General features: G+C 37.9%; 1 protein-coding gene across 13 annotated transcripts in view; it reads right to left on the bottom strand.

Annotated features, from left to right (window-relative positions):
• Positions 1–17,621, bottom strand: part of CCDC88A (coiled-coil and HOOK domain protein 88A) — a 110,321-nt gene extending 92,700 nt beyond the window's left edge. For all 13 annotated transcript variants that reach the window (XM_081589481.1, XM_081589483.1, XM_081589482.1 and 10 more), the window contains exons 1-2: positions 16,743–17,621; positions 16,546–16,646 (exon numbers count right to left, since the gene is read on the bottom strand). Coding sequence is in view for 9 of the 13 variants with exons in the window: in XM_081589472.1 (XP_081445598.1) it covers positions 16,546–16,646; positions 16,743–16,805 (164 nt within the window). In the remaining 4 variants the exon portion in view is untranslated. The remainder of the gene's footprint in view (positions 1–16,545; positions 16,647–16,742) is intronic.
• Positions 17,622–17,830: the final 209 nt, after the last annotated feature.

Genomic DNA, 17,830 nt, shown 5'->3' with positions numbered 1-17,830 from the left:
ATAACTCTAAGGAGCCTTTATTTATGTGTTATATCTATCTATAATTTACTATATTAGACATTAAAATTAAGAAGTAAAAAATAATGTTAGTCTATCTAAAAATAACAAACTCACTGTATGTATAAAGAGCACTTTTATGAAAAGTAGATATTCTTCACAAAAACAGTAAAAAAAATTTAGTAGGGAATGACATTCTTTCATAATTTTGTAAATTTCAAATCTCTTTAATGTTTGGCTTAGTAAAAGACATCTGAATTCTTAAATCCACTTCTACATTCAATGTGTTGTGATACATTATTTTGCTCTAAGTATATGAAAAAAGTTGACCTTACACAAAATGCATTCAAAAAAAGGAAGAGTACTTTAATAGCCCTTTCAGATAATTACTGATATTCTTCTTTGATACTATCAAAACTCAGTGAAATGCTACTTTTTTTAAAGGTTGGACACAATCTGGAATTCAAAGCCATTATCAATGAATTTGTCTTGCTGTTATAACATTAAAATCTACTGGTTTATCTGACACGTTGAATGGATCTTTTACATATGCATGATTTCTTACCAAGCACTGGTCATTTTGAAAATACCGTTTCACTGAGTTACACAGATCTTCCAAACACTGCACATTTTATTATTCAATATTTTAAAATTACATTATTATCACCTCCAATCTCACCAGAAAAGTCTTTAAATATTGAGAAGCCACCAAGTTCATAATTTCTATAATTCAGTCTTATCACAGACAACACAAAGTATCAGTTATCTTCCTTGAAGTGATAGGCTCACTTTATTCATTTTTGAGAAAGTGTCTGCAGAGAACTCAAGCCTGAATAACTATAGTTTGCCTGTCAGTCATTCTCTCAAGTAAAAACAGTGTTCCACAAAATACACTTGCTCCACCTTTCAACTCAAAAAATCATGAGTATTTTTTCTTTAGATAATCATCATACCCCATTATACAACAAAACTGTTTGACGCATACTTCCCCTTTTGTCCTTCAGAATGTAAAAAAGACACACACTCAAGAGTCAAGACTAAACAAGGTAAATTTTACTTTATCAAGACATTTTAAAGTAAAGCTGGATTTCTGTTTAACTGCAAGTACATAGTGTGAAGAATATAAGTACATATATAAATATATAGTGTGAAAAATATAATGACTACCAGCACGATCTGGTGCTACTCCACTGTTTATGCTAAGATGTGAGCAGTTTTACCCACTTTTGCTCTTCTACCATTATTGCTTCTGCAACACAGGCAAGAAAGGCAAATGACATCTTAATATTATTATGAAAATAATTCCGACTTGAGAGACAACCAGACAGACTCTCAGCTATCTGCTGGCCTCACTTTGAGACCACTGTGTTAGGCTATCAACTCCTGTTCTTGACTATGGAACTCTGGAGGACTCAGTATTATGCTAATCAGTGCCTTCATAAAGTAACAGAATCTTCATGTACTCATTGATCAACCACATGGCGAGTCACTGAAACAAAAATTGTTTATATAGTAAGTACCAAAGGGCATCACCGACCAGTGGTGGAACTTTCATCCACTGCCCTTAAGCCTTAAGAAAGGGTCACAGGAGTCTGTCTAAATCAGTATTCTAGCATAATATATACTCCAGATCCAGTTACCCTAGAGACTCAAGAAATCTCAAACTGAGATGATGTGTAGTTAGGTATTTTCCTCCATCAGTGACCAACTAGTATGGCTTTCACTCCCACACTATCAATTCACTAAAGATACTTAACCTGAAGTCCATAAATCTTCCTCCTGCTGCTGCTGCTGCATCACTTCAGTTGTGTCCGACTCTGCGACCCCGTAGATGGCAGCCCACCAGGCTCCCCCGTCCCTGGGATTCTCCAGGCAAGAACACTGGAGTGGGTTGCCATTTCCTTCTCCAATGCATGAAAGTGAAAAGGCAAAGTGAAGTCGCTCAGTCATGTCCAACTCCCAGCGACCCCATGGACTGCAGCCCACCAGGCTCCTCCGTCCATGGGATACTCCAGGCAAGAGTACTGGAGTGGGTTGCCATTGCCTTCTCCGATAAATCCTCCTAGGGTAATTTAAATAGTTCATTTGATTAATTATCAATGACATGTATCATTGTCATTTTTGAGAAGTAATAAAACCCTCTAAAATAAGGAAAAACTTTAAAAAGAATTTTCCAAAGTACAATCTCTTCTAATGAACTAAAATACATAATCAGAGTAACTTACCTCAAGTAAGAAGTTTTAAAATTTGATAAGAAAATGCTTTTTCATCATCAGTTTCTCTAATATTAAAAATAGTTCCCATAACTCTAGGGATAACTCTAAGAATATGAATTCTATTAAGAGCAGAATTCTATTAAATGGTACTGGTTTAATAAGCCCTTTTCAGTATAACATAAAAGTGATCCAAAAGAATCACAAGCTAACTTCATTATAAGTCCACCAATTAAAGGCAAAACAATAGATGCCTATTAAAAAGGCACTGGTAAGGACAGACTGAAATGAAAGAAAAAATACAGTAAAAAGAAGTAAAACAGAAGGGAAAAAATAGCCACACATGTAACAAGTGTAGTACTGAAAAAGATGTGATCAATTGAAAACCAAGTAAGAAGAAAAGCACAAATAGGGAGGTAAGAAATTATTAACAGGCAAGATGGTCTACAAATGGGAGAAGTAAACTGTTCCAGGGACCTCCAATTTCATAAATATGGATCACTAGTTTTTAATAGAGGAACATATGATGTAAGATTTCAGAATATTTTAAAAGTGCCTGGTAACAGCAAAGTTGATGGATAATGGTATATTCAGAGGAAAAACATGCAATAGTCAATAAATACTGAATTTAATTTCTCTATAAATTTAAGAATTTCATTTTTAAAATAGAATTAAGAACAAAAAAACCTCTGGAGAACTATGCAAAGAAGACCAGAGTAAATAACTGTGTAATAGCCTATGTCTTCAGAATAATGTGTAATATACGAATATTCTCAGATAACAGAAAAATTTGAAGACAGCACTACCTGAACTCTGAAACAGTTTTAACCTCTATTAGCACAGGCAAAACTTTAAATCCTTACAATTACTAGATGTATGCCATAAAGATAGCTAAATTCTAAATAGTTAAACTGCAAAAGGAGAGTTTCTTGGTCAAGAAAGGTGCACAGCACAACCGAAAATAACAACAACAAAAAAAAACACAAGCAACGTAATTTTCAGGGGATTGTTAGATCTCCTAGATAAGCTATATTCTATAAACGTAGACTTGAAAGCATTCTAAAAGCCCAAAAGAATTGTAATAACATATCCTAAAACTATTTTACAAAATAAATTCATAAACAAAATATGCACTAAATGATAGTAATGAGAATTTAAACAAGAGCACAGACACATAGCAATTGAAATATTTCTCATACAAAATTAGGCCTCACTGTCCAAACACTCAGCTAACTCACACATTTAAATGTTTTTAGTTGCAAGCTATGAAAAATAAAAAGAAAATACCTTTATTTCTTCAGCAAAATTAAGTATTCAAACTTCACATCATTTTCTTATAAACACATAATTTTAAATATAGTCTGTCTGCTCAACTTTAATCTTGGCATCATCTTTCATTCTTTCTTTTCACACACTGTATCTAGAACCCCATTAATTCTTTTGCAGTAATTCTTGAATTTGCTCCTTCTTCTCTAGTGATACACCTCACCCTGATCAAGGACCTCAACACCAAAAGCATAAATGACATCATAACTACCCATCTATTTTCCTTACCTATTCCTCAAACACTATTATTAATAGAATGTTAAGTTTCATTAATTCACTGCTATAATTCTCAGTACTTGTAATACTATAAATAGTACATGCTCAATAAACTGAATAAACAAATGAATTCCTTCCTCAATGTGCTGCCAATTAATGCCAATGTGATTTTCCTAAAATATTACTTTTAATCCCCTAATGAGGAATTTTAAATGGTTCTCCAATGCCTGTATATGCAGTCTAATTCATAACTAGTGAATTTTCAGGTTTTCTATAATCTGGCCTACTACGGTTCCCCAAATTGGATTCTCTGCTAAGGCTAGTCCCCTCACCATCTTCCAATTAATAAATATACATAATATACTTTTCCCTCAAGCTGCTTCCCTACTTTAAAACACCCTCCTCTCATCTATGGCTATCAAGTCCAATCATTCTACAAGATCTGAATCAAATCTAGCTTCCTCCCTATTTAGGTTTCCCTGACTATCCATAACCCAAGAAGCTAAACCAAACTTCTAACTTATATCAACAGTAGGGTTCCCTACTCTTTTAGGTTTGTTCCTAACCCAAACCTACTAATATACATACACACACACACTCTCTCACTGAAAAGAAACATAAAATTCATGAAAACTAAAGAAAGAAAGAAAAAAGCTACTAACCAGAGATTTGCTTTCAAATACATGCTTGGGATCATTCACCATTCATCTAGGTCAGTTATATACATTCAACACTTAACACAAATACTTAACTTTAAAACAATAAAACAAGATATTGCAAGATTTTGAATCATCATATATACAGTATATTTACAGAGGTAGAAATACAGTTTAATTCATTTGCAAAGATTTTAAACAAAGAGTTGGAAAAAATGAAATTAGCGTTCAATTATAAATAAACACTCCATTTTCACTGAACATTCAAATCAACTAGGATTTTACTGTGATTTACCCTTTCATAACCAGTCTCAGCAAAAATGGACTGGAATGGTGATGAATGTTCATTGGACTTCTGTGATTTTACAGTATATACAAATACTGAATCATTATGCTGCATACCTGAAACTAATATAATGTTAATCAATTATACTTAAAAAAATACTCTCTCAGAAATAATGCAAAATAAAATTTTCCTTAATCTTACAAAAAAAAAAAAAGAAGGATTGGAGTACTGCCTCCACTGGTCTTTCTTCACTTCTTATCCACTACCACTTCGTAATAAACAATCCAGGTCTTACTCAAGGACTAGAACCCAACACCTAAAACTTAAGCCATCATCCTTGGTCCTTTACCACGCGGGGGAAAGGCAACAGTCATGTTGTCAATGGTAATGTGAAGTTCAAATTTTTTTCTGGCTATCACTAGGAAAGTAAGTCACATTAAGAATACATAATTTAAAAAACTTCCCAAAAAACTATTAGCTATTCCACAAAGTTTGATTAATACAAGGATTATGCTAATAAAATTTTCTTTAATTATAACATTGTTAAAATGAACTATTTATTATCCAGCTTTCTTTTTTAATTCAAAATACTTTTGCCTACCTCTAATGGTGATCAAGAGATCATAGCTTCATAAAGAATAAGGAAATAAGTTCCTTCTCAACTTTAGTTACCTTCACTCTATTTTATTTTATCACCCATTACCATGGTGTAAGTTTGGCTGTAAATGACCATTCAGAATTGCAACCTCCAAAATCTCAAATTCCAAAAGTCCCCTCTGACCTCAACATTACACACCACTCTGTCTCACTTCTTCACTCCTTCTAAACCAACTCTTCATTACTGCAAACTCTAGTCTATCAACCTCCCCTGACGACACTTCCTTCCTCACTTTAATGGTCACATTCTATTCATTTCACTTATCATCTGAAAATGTTCCCACTCCACATCTCTGAATCAATCCCTAATTTTGAATAAACTGCACAGATCTTCTGGGTCAGTTTCTGAGTGTTAAGCATCACTGAACTGAACCATGCTGACTGGCTCTGCTAAAATGTGTGGTTTCCAAATCTCAAATAAGCCATCAACCCTGCAAGACAATACTTGTATTCATTTTTAACTGACTCCCTTTGTGATTTCCTCCCAGCAGCCTTGTGAAATTTTCCACTTTCCTCAAACTTCCAGCCTTTCAATGTTGCTGCTTCCTAGGATATGTCATTGGCCCTTTTGTTTATTTTTTGACATCCATGTCCTTAATTTCTATTACAAACTTAAAAGCTAATTCCCGTATTTCTATCTCTATCCTAAGCCTTTCTCCTGAGCACAAACCACCTGCCCACAAGATATTTCTGTTTACCAGACATTCCAAACTAAAACTGTTTTCCACACTTCCCCTCCCCTTAATTTTTCATAATGCTTTACTTACAAAAAGCACTACCACTATCATCCATTCTTTTTTTAAAAAAAATATCTATTTATATAGCTGCATCAGGTCTTATTATGGCATGTAGACTTAGTTGCATGTGAGATCTTGGATCCCTGGGTCAAACCCACATTCAAGACGAATGTGCGCTGCAAGACGAATTCTTAACACAGGACCACGAGGGAAGCCCCTCTACCATCCATTCTCCACCCAAGCAAAAAGCTTGATAATCATCTTAAACACATCCCTTTCTCATTCTCCATACCAAACTGGTAGCCCAGTTCCATCACGTCAGCACTCTCTCTCTTCCATATCATTTCTGCATCAACGTGGTTTGTATCTCTGTTCTGACCTAAGACTCAGTCCTTCTAAAATGCAAATGTTATCTGCTTAATTACTCCAATGTTCTTTAGTTTGTATTAATGCTTTTCAAGATGGAGTAAACAGTGAGTGACACATTTTAAAGAAACAAATTATCAAGAATCTCTGAGGATCTGTCCATAGACATCCTAAGAGTCTAAGGTGCCTGAGTGAAAAAAGTCACTTAAGAAACTAATTTTAAATCTATGAAAAAAAAAAAAAACTTTCAATAGGGAATTACTACTGCAAAAGAAATGTTTTATTATTACCACTTGAAAAAGAATTTAAATTACTGACATGAAAACAAAAAAGTTAAAATTTCTAAAGACTCCCAAGAATACCTGTGGACCCAGTTAAAGAAACACTAGTTATGATGCCTAATTATATATGTCAACTTGGCTGGAACACACAGCGCCCAGATATTTGGTCAAATATTATTCTGCGTGTTTTGTGAAGGTGTTTTCTGGACAAGATTCCATGTTAAGTCAACCGATTTTAAGTAGAGCAGATTATCCTCCGTAATGTGGATGGGCACTGTCCAACCATTTGAAGACCTTAATGGAACAAACAGAACTTTCTGCTAAAAAATTGCCTTTGAACTCAGTGCATTTCTTCCCTGAGTTCACGCAGGCCCATTCCATAAGATTTCTGACTAAGCCTCCACAATCTCCTGAGCCAATTCTTTAAAATAAATCTATTAATACATCTCTCTCTCTCTCTCTACACACAGATACACACACGTACACATACAGACACACCACACAGACACAATCTTGTCAGTTTCGTTCCTCTGGAGAGGACCTGAACAAATATTCATCTCTACAGAAAAAAACGCGATCTTCTCAATGCGGTTTTTTAAGGACAGCTTGCCACTCTCCACCTCTTCAAATTCATTTACCATGTGCAAGAAGCACACAATCTCTGCTCTGGCCACAAAAAATATCCTACAGTTCCCCAATTCCACCATTTTTATTCACATTTTCATATTTCTTTTCATGTTATTTTCTTTACTTAAAACGTCCTCCCTCCTACTGCCACTATTTGTGACTTCTATTCATTAGACTGCTCCTACTCAATGTAAATGATTACTTCTCTGTGCCAACACTGGACCAAGAACATAATTCCACTACATAGCACGTATGTCACAGTGCAATCTGTCTCCATGTCGTCTCCGTTACTAGTGAGCAAAAGACTGTATCTTACTCAGCATCACATCCCAAACACCTATCAGATAGTTTGTCACACAGACTTTGCTACTAAATGAATGAACTGATCTCTGAATGAACCATCCTTTTATCCTTCTCACTAAGTACTGTATTTATAGATCCTGGCCAAAGAGGTCTCTGTCCAGAGTGGCACTCTGGCCCTCCTCAGGACGTGCCCCTCACCACTGGGCAAGAAGTCCATGATAACAAGAGGACAAACCCCTACACTACCACTTCTTGATGACACTCCATTTATCAGGAACTGTGGAATTTCTTATTAAAATACCTCTAACCCAATTCCTACGAACAAAGCTAGTGGAGGTGATGGAATTCCAGTTGAGCTATTTCAAATCCTCAAAGGTGATGCTGTGAAAGTGCTGCACTCAATATGCCAGCAAATTTGGAAAACTCAGCAGTGGCCACAGGACTGGAAAAGGTCAGTTTTCGTTCCAATCCCAAAGAAAGGCAATGCCAAAGAATGCTCAAACTACCACACAATTCAACTCATCTCACAAGCTAGTAAAGTAATGCTCAAAATTCTCCAAGCCAGGCTTCAGCAATATGTGAACCGTGAACTTCCAGATGTTCAAGATGGTTTTAGAAAAGGCAGAGGAACCAGAGATCAAATTGCCAATATCCGCTGGATCATCGAAAAAGCAAGAGAGTTCCAGAAAAACATCTATTTCTGCTTTATTGACTATGCCAAAGCCTTTGACTGTGTGGATCACAATAAACTGTGGAAAATTCTGAAAGAGATGGGAATACCAGACCATCTGACCTGTCTCTTGAGAAACCTGTATGCAGGTCAGGAAGCAACAGTTAGAACTGGACATGGAACAACAGACTGGTTCCAAATAGAAAAAGGAGTACGTCAAGGCTGTATATTGTCACCCTGCTTATTTAACTTATATGCAGAGTGCATCATGAGAAACGCTGGGCTGGAAGAAGCACAAGCTGGAATCAAGATTGCCGGGAGAAATATCAATAACCTCAGATATGCAGATGACACCACCCTTATGGCAGAAAGTGAAGAAGAACTAAAGAGCCTCTTGATGAAAGTGAAAGAGGAGAGTGAAAAAGTTGGCTTAAAGCTCAAAGTTCAGAAAACTAAGATCATGGCATCTGGTCCCATCACTTCATGGGAAATAGATGGGGAAACAGTGGAAACAGTGTCAGACTTTATTTTTGGGGGCTCCAGAATCACTGCTGATGGTGATTGCAGCCATGAAATTAAAAGACGCTTACTCCTTGGAAGGAAGGTTATGGCCAACCTAGATAGCATATTTAAAAGCAGAGACATTACTTTGCCAACAAAAGCCCGTCTAGTCAAGGCTATGGTTTTTCCAGTGGTCACGTATGGATGTGCGAGTTGGACGGTGAAGAAAGCTGAGAGTCGCAGAATTGATGCTTTTGAACTGTGGTGTTGGAGAAGACTCTTGAGAGTCTCTTGGACTGCAAGGAGATCCAATCAATCCATCCTAAAGGAGATCAATCCTGGGTGTTCATTGGAAGGACTGATGTTGAAGCTGAAACTCCAATACTTTGGCCACCTCATGCGAAGAGTTGACTCATTGGAAAAGACCCTAATGCTGGGTAGGATTGGGGGCAGGAGGAGAAGGGGACGACAGAGGATGAGCTGGTTGGATGGCATCACCGACTCGATGGACATGGGTTTGGGTAGACTCCAGAAGTTGGTGATGGACAGGGAGGCCTGGCGTGCTGCGATTCATGGGGTCACAAGGAGTTGGACACGACTGAGCGATTGAACTGAACTGAACCCAATTTCAGCACCTGCAGAGGCCTCTTTTCCCATCTGTTCTGAGGATGTGTTCAATGCTACAGATGTATACATCCTTGGGCCAAGGAGTAGCTGTTTGGAAGAGGGAGTACAAGAGCCTGGACCTCAGGTACATGCAAGATGTCCACAGGTATGCACAGAAGACCTCTTTGTGGTGCCAGAGTCAGGACTGGTGACAGGAGGTTGGGATTCACCTCTTCAGATACAAAACTGTGAGTTTATGAATTCTAAATTCCACAAACCATTAATTTGAATTTTTACTGTTGGGCTGTGGACAAAAAAATCTCAGTATGTTGAACAGCAACAAGAAAGTTACTGGAACACAAACTGAAGGCTCTATATATTCTAATATCATACAAAACCACCAACTATGGCTTGTTCTTACCACCTCATCTCAGCAAGACATAACATAGGTGGGGAAACGCTCCAATAAAGGTAATTAAAATAAACAAGGGGACAGAGGGAAAACAAAAGCAAGGAGAAATGGAAGACAAACTAAAGGGCTTCCCTGGTGACTCAGTGGTAAAGAATCGGTATAGCACGACTACTGAGCCTGTACTCAAGAGCCCAGGAACCATGACTACTGAAGCTGGCACACTCTAGAGTCTGTGCTCCGCCAGAACAGAAACCACTGCAATAAGAAGTCCATGCATCACAACTAGAGACTAGCCTCCACTCTCCACAACTCAAGAAAAACCAGTGCAGCAATGAAGACCTAGCACAGCCAAAAACAAATAATTTTTTAAAAAATTTAGTGAAAAAAAGGAGACAAATTAAAAAGTAAAACAAAACTGTACAACATTAAAACTAGAGTGTCCTCAAAATTTTGAAAATTAATAAAATTACAAAACATGTGTTCATTCCTTTGACATTTACTGAAAACTTAGATGTACCAATTTATGCTACATCCTGGTGATACATGCCAGGCACTATGCTAAGTGCTGGTGATTCGTAACACTAAATCTCTAGCCTCCAAATGCTAACTCTCTAGTAGTAACACCAATTTAACAATTTAGTAAAGGTAGCTAAGGAATCATACAGGAGACGTCAATTAACTCGGCCAAGGGGCTTCTCAGCATGTTAAAGGCTGAGTAGGAATTTGCTGGCACAAAAAAAAACGGGGGGGAAGGGAAGTCTAGAAGACAGTTATTATTATAATAGATTTCAACCGTTAACATTTACTGAGCACTTGCTATATGCTAAGCATTGTGCAAAAACCATCCTATTTGATTCTTATAATAACACTGTGATTCTCTTTTTATCCTGTTTATAAATGAGAAAACTGAGAAGTTAAGTGAGATGACACCAATAGAGATCATACAAAATCGAGGTGTGAAAGATCATGACTTGTTTGAGGAAACATGAACAGGCAGGTATGGTGACATGAAACCAAGTCCATCTGATGCAAAGCCAAAATTCATTCCACTTTACCACACAGCCTCTCTATTATTCATTCATTCAAGATAAGTTTATCAAGAACCTACTGTGTATCAAGCACTATGTTAGGAACAGAGATATAAAGGATATAGTCTTTGGTACCAAGACACTCACAGGTTAGTCAGTAGAGTCTAGCATAACAAAAACTGCTATTACCAAAGTATATATAGGGTCCTACAAAAGCACAAGGAGTGCTAAGCCTCAGATGGGCCAGGGAATGGCTGCAAAGTTAAAGAAAGCATTAGTAAGGAGGTGGAGAGTGTTCTAAGGAAGAGAAATGTATATAGAAAGGCACAGAGACATATGAGAACACAGCTTGTCTGTGGGAACTCTAAGTGTGCTCAGTCTCAGGGTATGTACTGCTGCTGCTGCTGCTAAGTCGCTTCAGTCGTGTCCGACTCTGTGCGACCCCACAGACGGCAGCCCACCAGGCTCCGCCATCCCTAGGATTCTTCAGGCAAGAATACTGGAGTGGGTTGCCAGTTCCTTCTCCAGTGCATGATAGGGAAAAGTGAAAGCGAAGCTGCTCAGTCGTGTCCGACTCTTAGCGACCCCATGGACTGAAGCCTGCCAGGCTCCTCCGTCCATGGGATTTTCCAGGCAAAAGAGTATTGGAGTGGGGTGCCATTGCCTTCTCCAGCACTGAGGACTGGTACTATGCAAAGATGAAAACAGAGTCGGGCAGCAGCCAGATGTCAAACAAGTCTAGACATTCAAGTAATGTGTTTACTCTGAAGGCAGGAGAAGGCTGCTGAGCCATCTTAAAGTTAGGAGTGACATGATAAAATCTGCGTGTTGAAAAATTTCCCATGATTACAGATGAGGAGACAACTTGAGGGAGGGCAAGCCAAAGGTAAGAAAACCAGTCAGGGGCTATTGCATTAACCCGAGTCAGGGACACATCTGAGAAATACTTGGGAGATAAATCAAAAACCAGGTAGTAAGACAGCAACTCTGACTATATCACGAGTGTGTTCTTAAAGAAGTCAAAACAAAAACAAAACTGAACAAAACCCAGATGAGAGAGACCATACCAAAATTCAGAGTCAATGACATACTTGGTAAGAAAACATGTATTTTATTAGACATTTGACGGTTACTTAGTCATGAAGTTAGCACAGTGTATTTTTTAATCTTAGGCACTAGTAGAATGAAGGAAGATTTCTCAGCCAACTTCCTCTATTAAATGCCTTCTTAAGGTATACTTTATGAAGCTGCTTCTCAGGAAATACTTAAGCAGAAGTTGGATGACCATGTGTCATGCAAGAATGATTTTCATGGTAGATGAAAATCCCTTCAAATTCAAGATTTCTAAAAGAAGAAATGCCATAAACAAGTATATCACAATTACTACATAATTCAAGTACAGATTTCTGTAGGGTCTATCTAATGGGGTTGAATCACAGAATTTCCAAATACGGTTTTGATATTATTAACAACTTTATAGTACTTAAAACCCTAACATTACCATATTTTCAACTCCTTAGGTAGTATGACTAAAATTATGAAATCAACTACAATGTTACAAATACCTTAAAAATTCAAAGTAAGTAATATTCTAAATTGGTTGCAAAACTGCATGACATCTCAAACAGGAAAATCATCATTTCCACTTCACTGTCACCAAGCCCTATGTCTGATAACTAGCACTGAAGAAAAAAGATTTCATCTGGTTGAAGTAGGAAAATGCCCTGCAGCATGCAGAAGAGCTGGCCATCATTACAGATCTCTAAATAGCTTCCTATTCCCATTAGTTAGAGGACTGATGCCTTGTCACAGGCTCTTACAGAGATTCTTTGATTCAAGGAGCTACTCAATGAAATTCAGGATTCATCTCTGAATACAGTGAATCCCAAATCAGTGAACAGACTCCAAAATTATAAGGCAGAGTCATAAACTAGAATGATGAAGTCCACTCTTTACTTTCAAATTCTGGGTCAAAAATGGCAAATCCAGAAGTCACTAAGTTAATGAATATTCTTACTCTTTAGACGAAAAAAAAAATTCTACCATAAGGATCCAATAACAAAATTCTGTCACATCTGAAAGCAGGAATACAAGACAGGTTTTAAGAATATAAACAGATTTTCACATCTGGCCAAGACGAAATTAAAGGAACCAAATTTACCCTCTTGCCTGAAACAGCTGGGGGGGATGGGGAAGGACTAAAAACATACGAAGCATTTTTCAAAACAATGGACATCAGGCAACAAAGAACAGTAGATCCTTCATAGACGAGAAACACACAAAATAAGTCCTACCACTGCACCAGTTTATTGCCTTGAAAGAGTTTCTAGGCTACAGAACAGGAATGGGCAACAGAGGCAGAGCACAGTGGTCTCCCTGAATCCAGGACACAAAACTTAGTCTGGGGACAGCAAGGTGACCTTCATATACACAGCAGAGCACCTAAGAGAGAGCTGCTCAGAAAGATCCAGAGATCTGCACAGGGTTCACTCAAGTCTTTAGCTGAGTACTTATCAATACATATTTGTGAAGAAACCATCCACGGACAGTTAAAGAACCACCAGAAAGGATTAGAGGTAACACCACCCAGAGCGCACAGAAGTCCAGGAATAGTTCCCGTTCCCATCGCCAGAATACTCAAAAGGGTTTTGCCTCAACAGTGCAACAAAGCAAAGTGGTACTGCCTAACACAACTTAAAAGCAAGATCTGAAAAGACCACTGTTTCCAAGTAACTTAACTGCATTCTAAAACAAAGCTCAAAAATATTTTTAATGAGATGCAAAAATATCCTGCACCCAACAACAAAGTAAAATTTCACATGTCTGGCATCTAATAAAAAATTACCAGGTATGCAAAAAACAAGGAAGCACAATCCATAGTGAGAAGAAAAATCAATCAAAACCAACCAAGAAACGGCACAGACAGTATTAGAAGACATGAACATTAAGCCAGTTATTACTGTATTCTATATGTTCAAGAAGCTACAGAAAAGACAAAACATGAAATCTATAGACATGGAAGATATAAAAAAGACTGAATTTTTAGAGATGGAACTACAGTATCTAAAATGAAAAACACACTGGATGGGACTAACAGCAGATTAAACATTACAGAAAAAAAGGATTAATGAATTTAGCAAGATTATCCAAAGTGAAACAGAGAAAAAGACTGAAAAGAAAACTGAATGGTATATCAACTAACATCAAGTAGCCTGATATACATGTAACTGGACTTCCAAGAGAAGGAAAGGGGGCAAAGAAAAGACATATATACATATCTATTTAAGAAATAATGGCCAGATTTTTTCCAAATTTGATAAAAACTATAAAACCACAGATCCAAGAAGCTCAATGAACTCCAAGCACAAGAAATGTGACCAAAAACAAACAAACAAAAAATCCATATGCTGCATTTACAAATGGTTCTCACCCACAAATTTTATAACCAAACTTAACCTAGAAATTATTTTTAGGTTAACTTACTAGGTACAATTTCAACTGACAATTTAATATAATAAATCAAAAGTTAATTTGAGCAAAGTGCTCAGTAGAAATCTTAATGATTTCAAAATTAGCAAAATATAGCTTTTAAAACAATGTGTATTTTGTTGCCCTATTAGGTAAATAATTAGGTAATAAATTACCATAAATTTGTGTTGATCTCATAAGATACTTTTTAAAAAACTAAAACATATGTCTTTCTTTTTTTTCTTAATTTTCTTTTCCTTTAATTTATACAGGTCATTCAGAACAGAATTAGGACACTGAAAAAACTTTTAAAGAAACTAAAAGGTGGAATTAAAAACAGAAGCAGATTTGAGGTTTGGAATGGAGCTAGTCTTTCCAAAAAAACAACCTGGCAACCACTATTTTGGAACACCGTTACTTTCAAAATATACACACACATATATATTTTAAGTATAAAACTGTACCCAAAGTGGAAACAAGCTCAAGTGTCTGTTTTTAGCACCTCGGCTAACTATCCTGGCTTCAAAAAAAATTTACTAAACATTTTTTGGAAAAAGAATCATTCAAATAAAAACCATTAAAGGGGAAAACTAATGTATTTTCCTATATTTACGAGCACACCTGTTTTTTAGGGTTCAACATACAAACTCAAAATCTTCTGTCTAAAAACAAATAAGAAGAGACATAGGGGAACAAGTTCTGAATATCTACTGTAATGGCTACCCTTCTTGTCATTTGTGTTCCCTAAAATAGAAGTTGGTTTAATTATTCTACCATTTTGCTTGGGAAATAGAGGGATATTTCAAAGATTAAAGATACTTCCATGGGAAAGCTGCCCAAAATATATTTATTATCCCTGGAAATAATTAATGTCCACATTCCCTTTTCCTTTCTTAAGAAAAAAAAATACATTCAGATAATATATTTCTTTAGGTGCCTATACAAAAAAAACACTTTTGGAAACATGTAGTAGTATAATACTTTCCTGTAGGATTAACATATACATGAAAAACAGCACAAAAGTCTCTTTGAGCATACAGACTACAAGACTCTGAGTACACAGATTGAAGTTACAAGTGGAACACTTATTTCTGGATTTCACTATACCTTCTTTTAAGTAGAAAAATCTAAAGAGAAAACTAATACCAAAAATATACAGAATTGATCATTATGTTAGGGTATTAGTCTATTAACAGTAGACTTATTCTCTGATAACATTTACTAATAATGCACTAAATTCCCACATATGTAACACAAAGAATATCTTAAAATGGAAAGTTTCAAACTACTCTTGTAATCAGGTAGTATTCAAGAGAAATAAGGCTAATACACATAATTTTGAGCACAGCTGTAATATTCACTACACTGATGTGCTGAGAATGCACCTAATGCTACAATACCTATGATAAAAATAGTTTTTATTTCATTGATCCAGCTACCAATGTGATTTTGATATTCAACTGCCAACTCAAAAACACTTTTCTACTTAATTTAAAGACATTATAAACATAAAAGACAAAGATTTGCCTACTAAATCATTAGCTAATTGTCATCAAGATTTCAACCACCTGCATTTCAAAACAAGCTCTAAGAACACCTTAAAATGATTCCCCAAATATTAATCAAATAATTCACACAATCAATCATCTAATCAGACTTTAGTTATTATATGCATTTAAATTACTTCCTACAGCAACAGTCCTCACCAATCAGAACTGCTGTTTGAAATTCTTTTCTCTGAAATCTGTTATTACTTCACCAGTTTCAAATTTTGAGCCATTTATTTTTAGACACAAAGGTTAATAAGAAACATTCTGTACCAAATGCACATAACTTTACAGTAAACGCTTCCCCCACCCCGACCCCCGCCCCCCACCTCAGGAAACTATTCTAATTCTCCTCCTCATTTTACCAAATTATCAAAAAGGACACAATATGGTGTGGATTTCAGCACTGAAGACAGTAAGTGACAATACATGATTTGCAGAATGAAAAATCAAAGTTTCACAATTTTAACAGGTATAATTACTGGCTTGTGATAAATGGGGTGGGCATGTAAGATTATCACTCCTTTCAAGGTGCAATTCTTAAACCACCTGAATTTTTCTGACCAAAGATCTTAAAACAGTCTCTAAGTTCACAGTATGCAATTAGAAAAAAAAAAGCTGCCTAGAAAGAAAAAACAGAGCACTTACATTTGAAGCATGACTTGGTTCAAGAATACCCCATCCACCAAAGCCACATATTCATCCAGGTTGGTCCCATTTCCTGCAGCCAGAGGTCCAAACGTCTTAACCTAGAACAGAATGTTCATCACGACACGAACGCCCACCTCCATCTCTGCAGCCACAAATAATGCAGCAAAATATGCAACAAATAACACCCCACTTACCCAAGTGACCAAGGGGCTGGTCATGAACTGCTCCAGAAGGGGAGTAAAAACCTCGTTCTCCATTTTACAGAGAATGTACTTGAAAAAAAAAAAGGAACTACCACAAAAAAACGCCTAGAGAATTGGTCACTAAACGTTGAAGAAGTAAGTAGAAATCAATGAAAGTCCATTTTGGCACGGGTAGAAAATCCCATCGTGGAGGAGAGAAAAACTCTCCCTCCTTAAAAAACACCCCAGAGGGAAACGAATCGAAATCCCGAAAAGTGGCTTCGACAGCAGCCACGAGCGGCAGCCTGCGCTGGAAATGTCTGTACCGGGCGAGGAGGGGCAGAGAAAAGGCATCTGGAGGAGGAGGAAGGGAGAAGGGGCTGGAGCAGCAAGACAAAAAGCCCGTCAAGGTTGCCCAGCTCCCGGAGGCGCCAGACCAGCGAGGCTGCCCCCAACGAATTAATCCCACCGCGGGCTAAATGAAATCCCACGTTAGATACCACGTTAAGGGTTCCGAGCGGCCGCCAGGCTAAACCTCAGTGTTCCGCTCAACACGTTCCACCCACCAGTGGGCATGGAGCAGCTTTGACCCACGGAGCTTTCCCTGCCTGCAGCCCCTCACCAACGACAGGCAGCGCTCGCTCCTTCCCCCCGAGCACACACCATCTCTCAGCCGCCTTCGAGCCTCGCCGCCTGCCCCCTTCCCCTCCCGGGGGGTGGGGGCTTGAATGAGTGTCCCTAACCCCCAAGCTTCCCGAGCCCCGCCAGCCTTTTCAGTGCGCCTCTGGGAAGCCCTGGCACAAAATCACCGCCGCGCTCCAGCCTCCTCCTCCGCCCTCTCTGGAGGAGCCGGAGTAACGGCCTCAGAACCGCAGTGCCGAATCACACCCCACTCCTCGCCGCTCAACTACCGCCTCCAGCCAGCCGTCAAAGGGAGCGTGCAGCTCCCTCCGCGGCCATATCCTTCCGCCGACTCCCCGCCCCTCCCGCGCCGCAAGCCTCTGGATTGTGGGAGAAGAAAACCGCTGCATGAGCGCGCTCCCGAGTACGCGCGACCCCGGGCCGGCCCCGCCGCCGCCCAGATCCTAGCGGCGGGCGCG

Source organism: Giraffa tippelskirchi, chromosome 4 (assembly GCF_054371585.1).
Source record: "Giraffa tippelskirchi isolate mGirTip1 chromosome 4, T2T-mGirTip1v1.2.pri, whole genome shotgun sequence".
NCBI lineage: Eukaryota > Metazoa > Chordata > Mammalia > Artiodactyla > Giraffidae > Giraffa > Giraffa tippelskirchi.
Note: the sequence above shows the minus strand (reverse complement) of the source record. Positions and strands in the feature narration are given on the sequence as shown.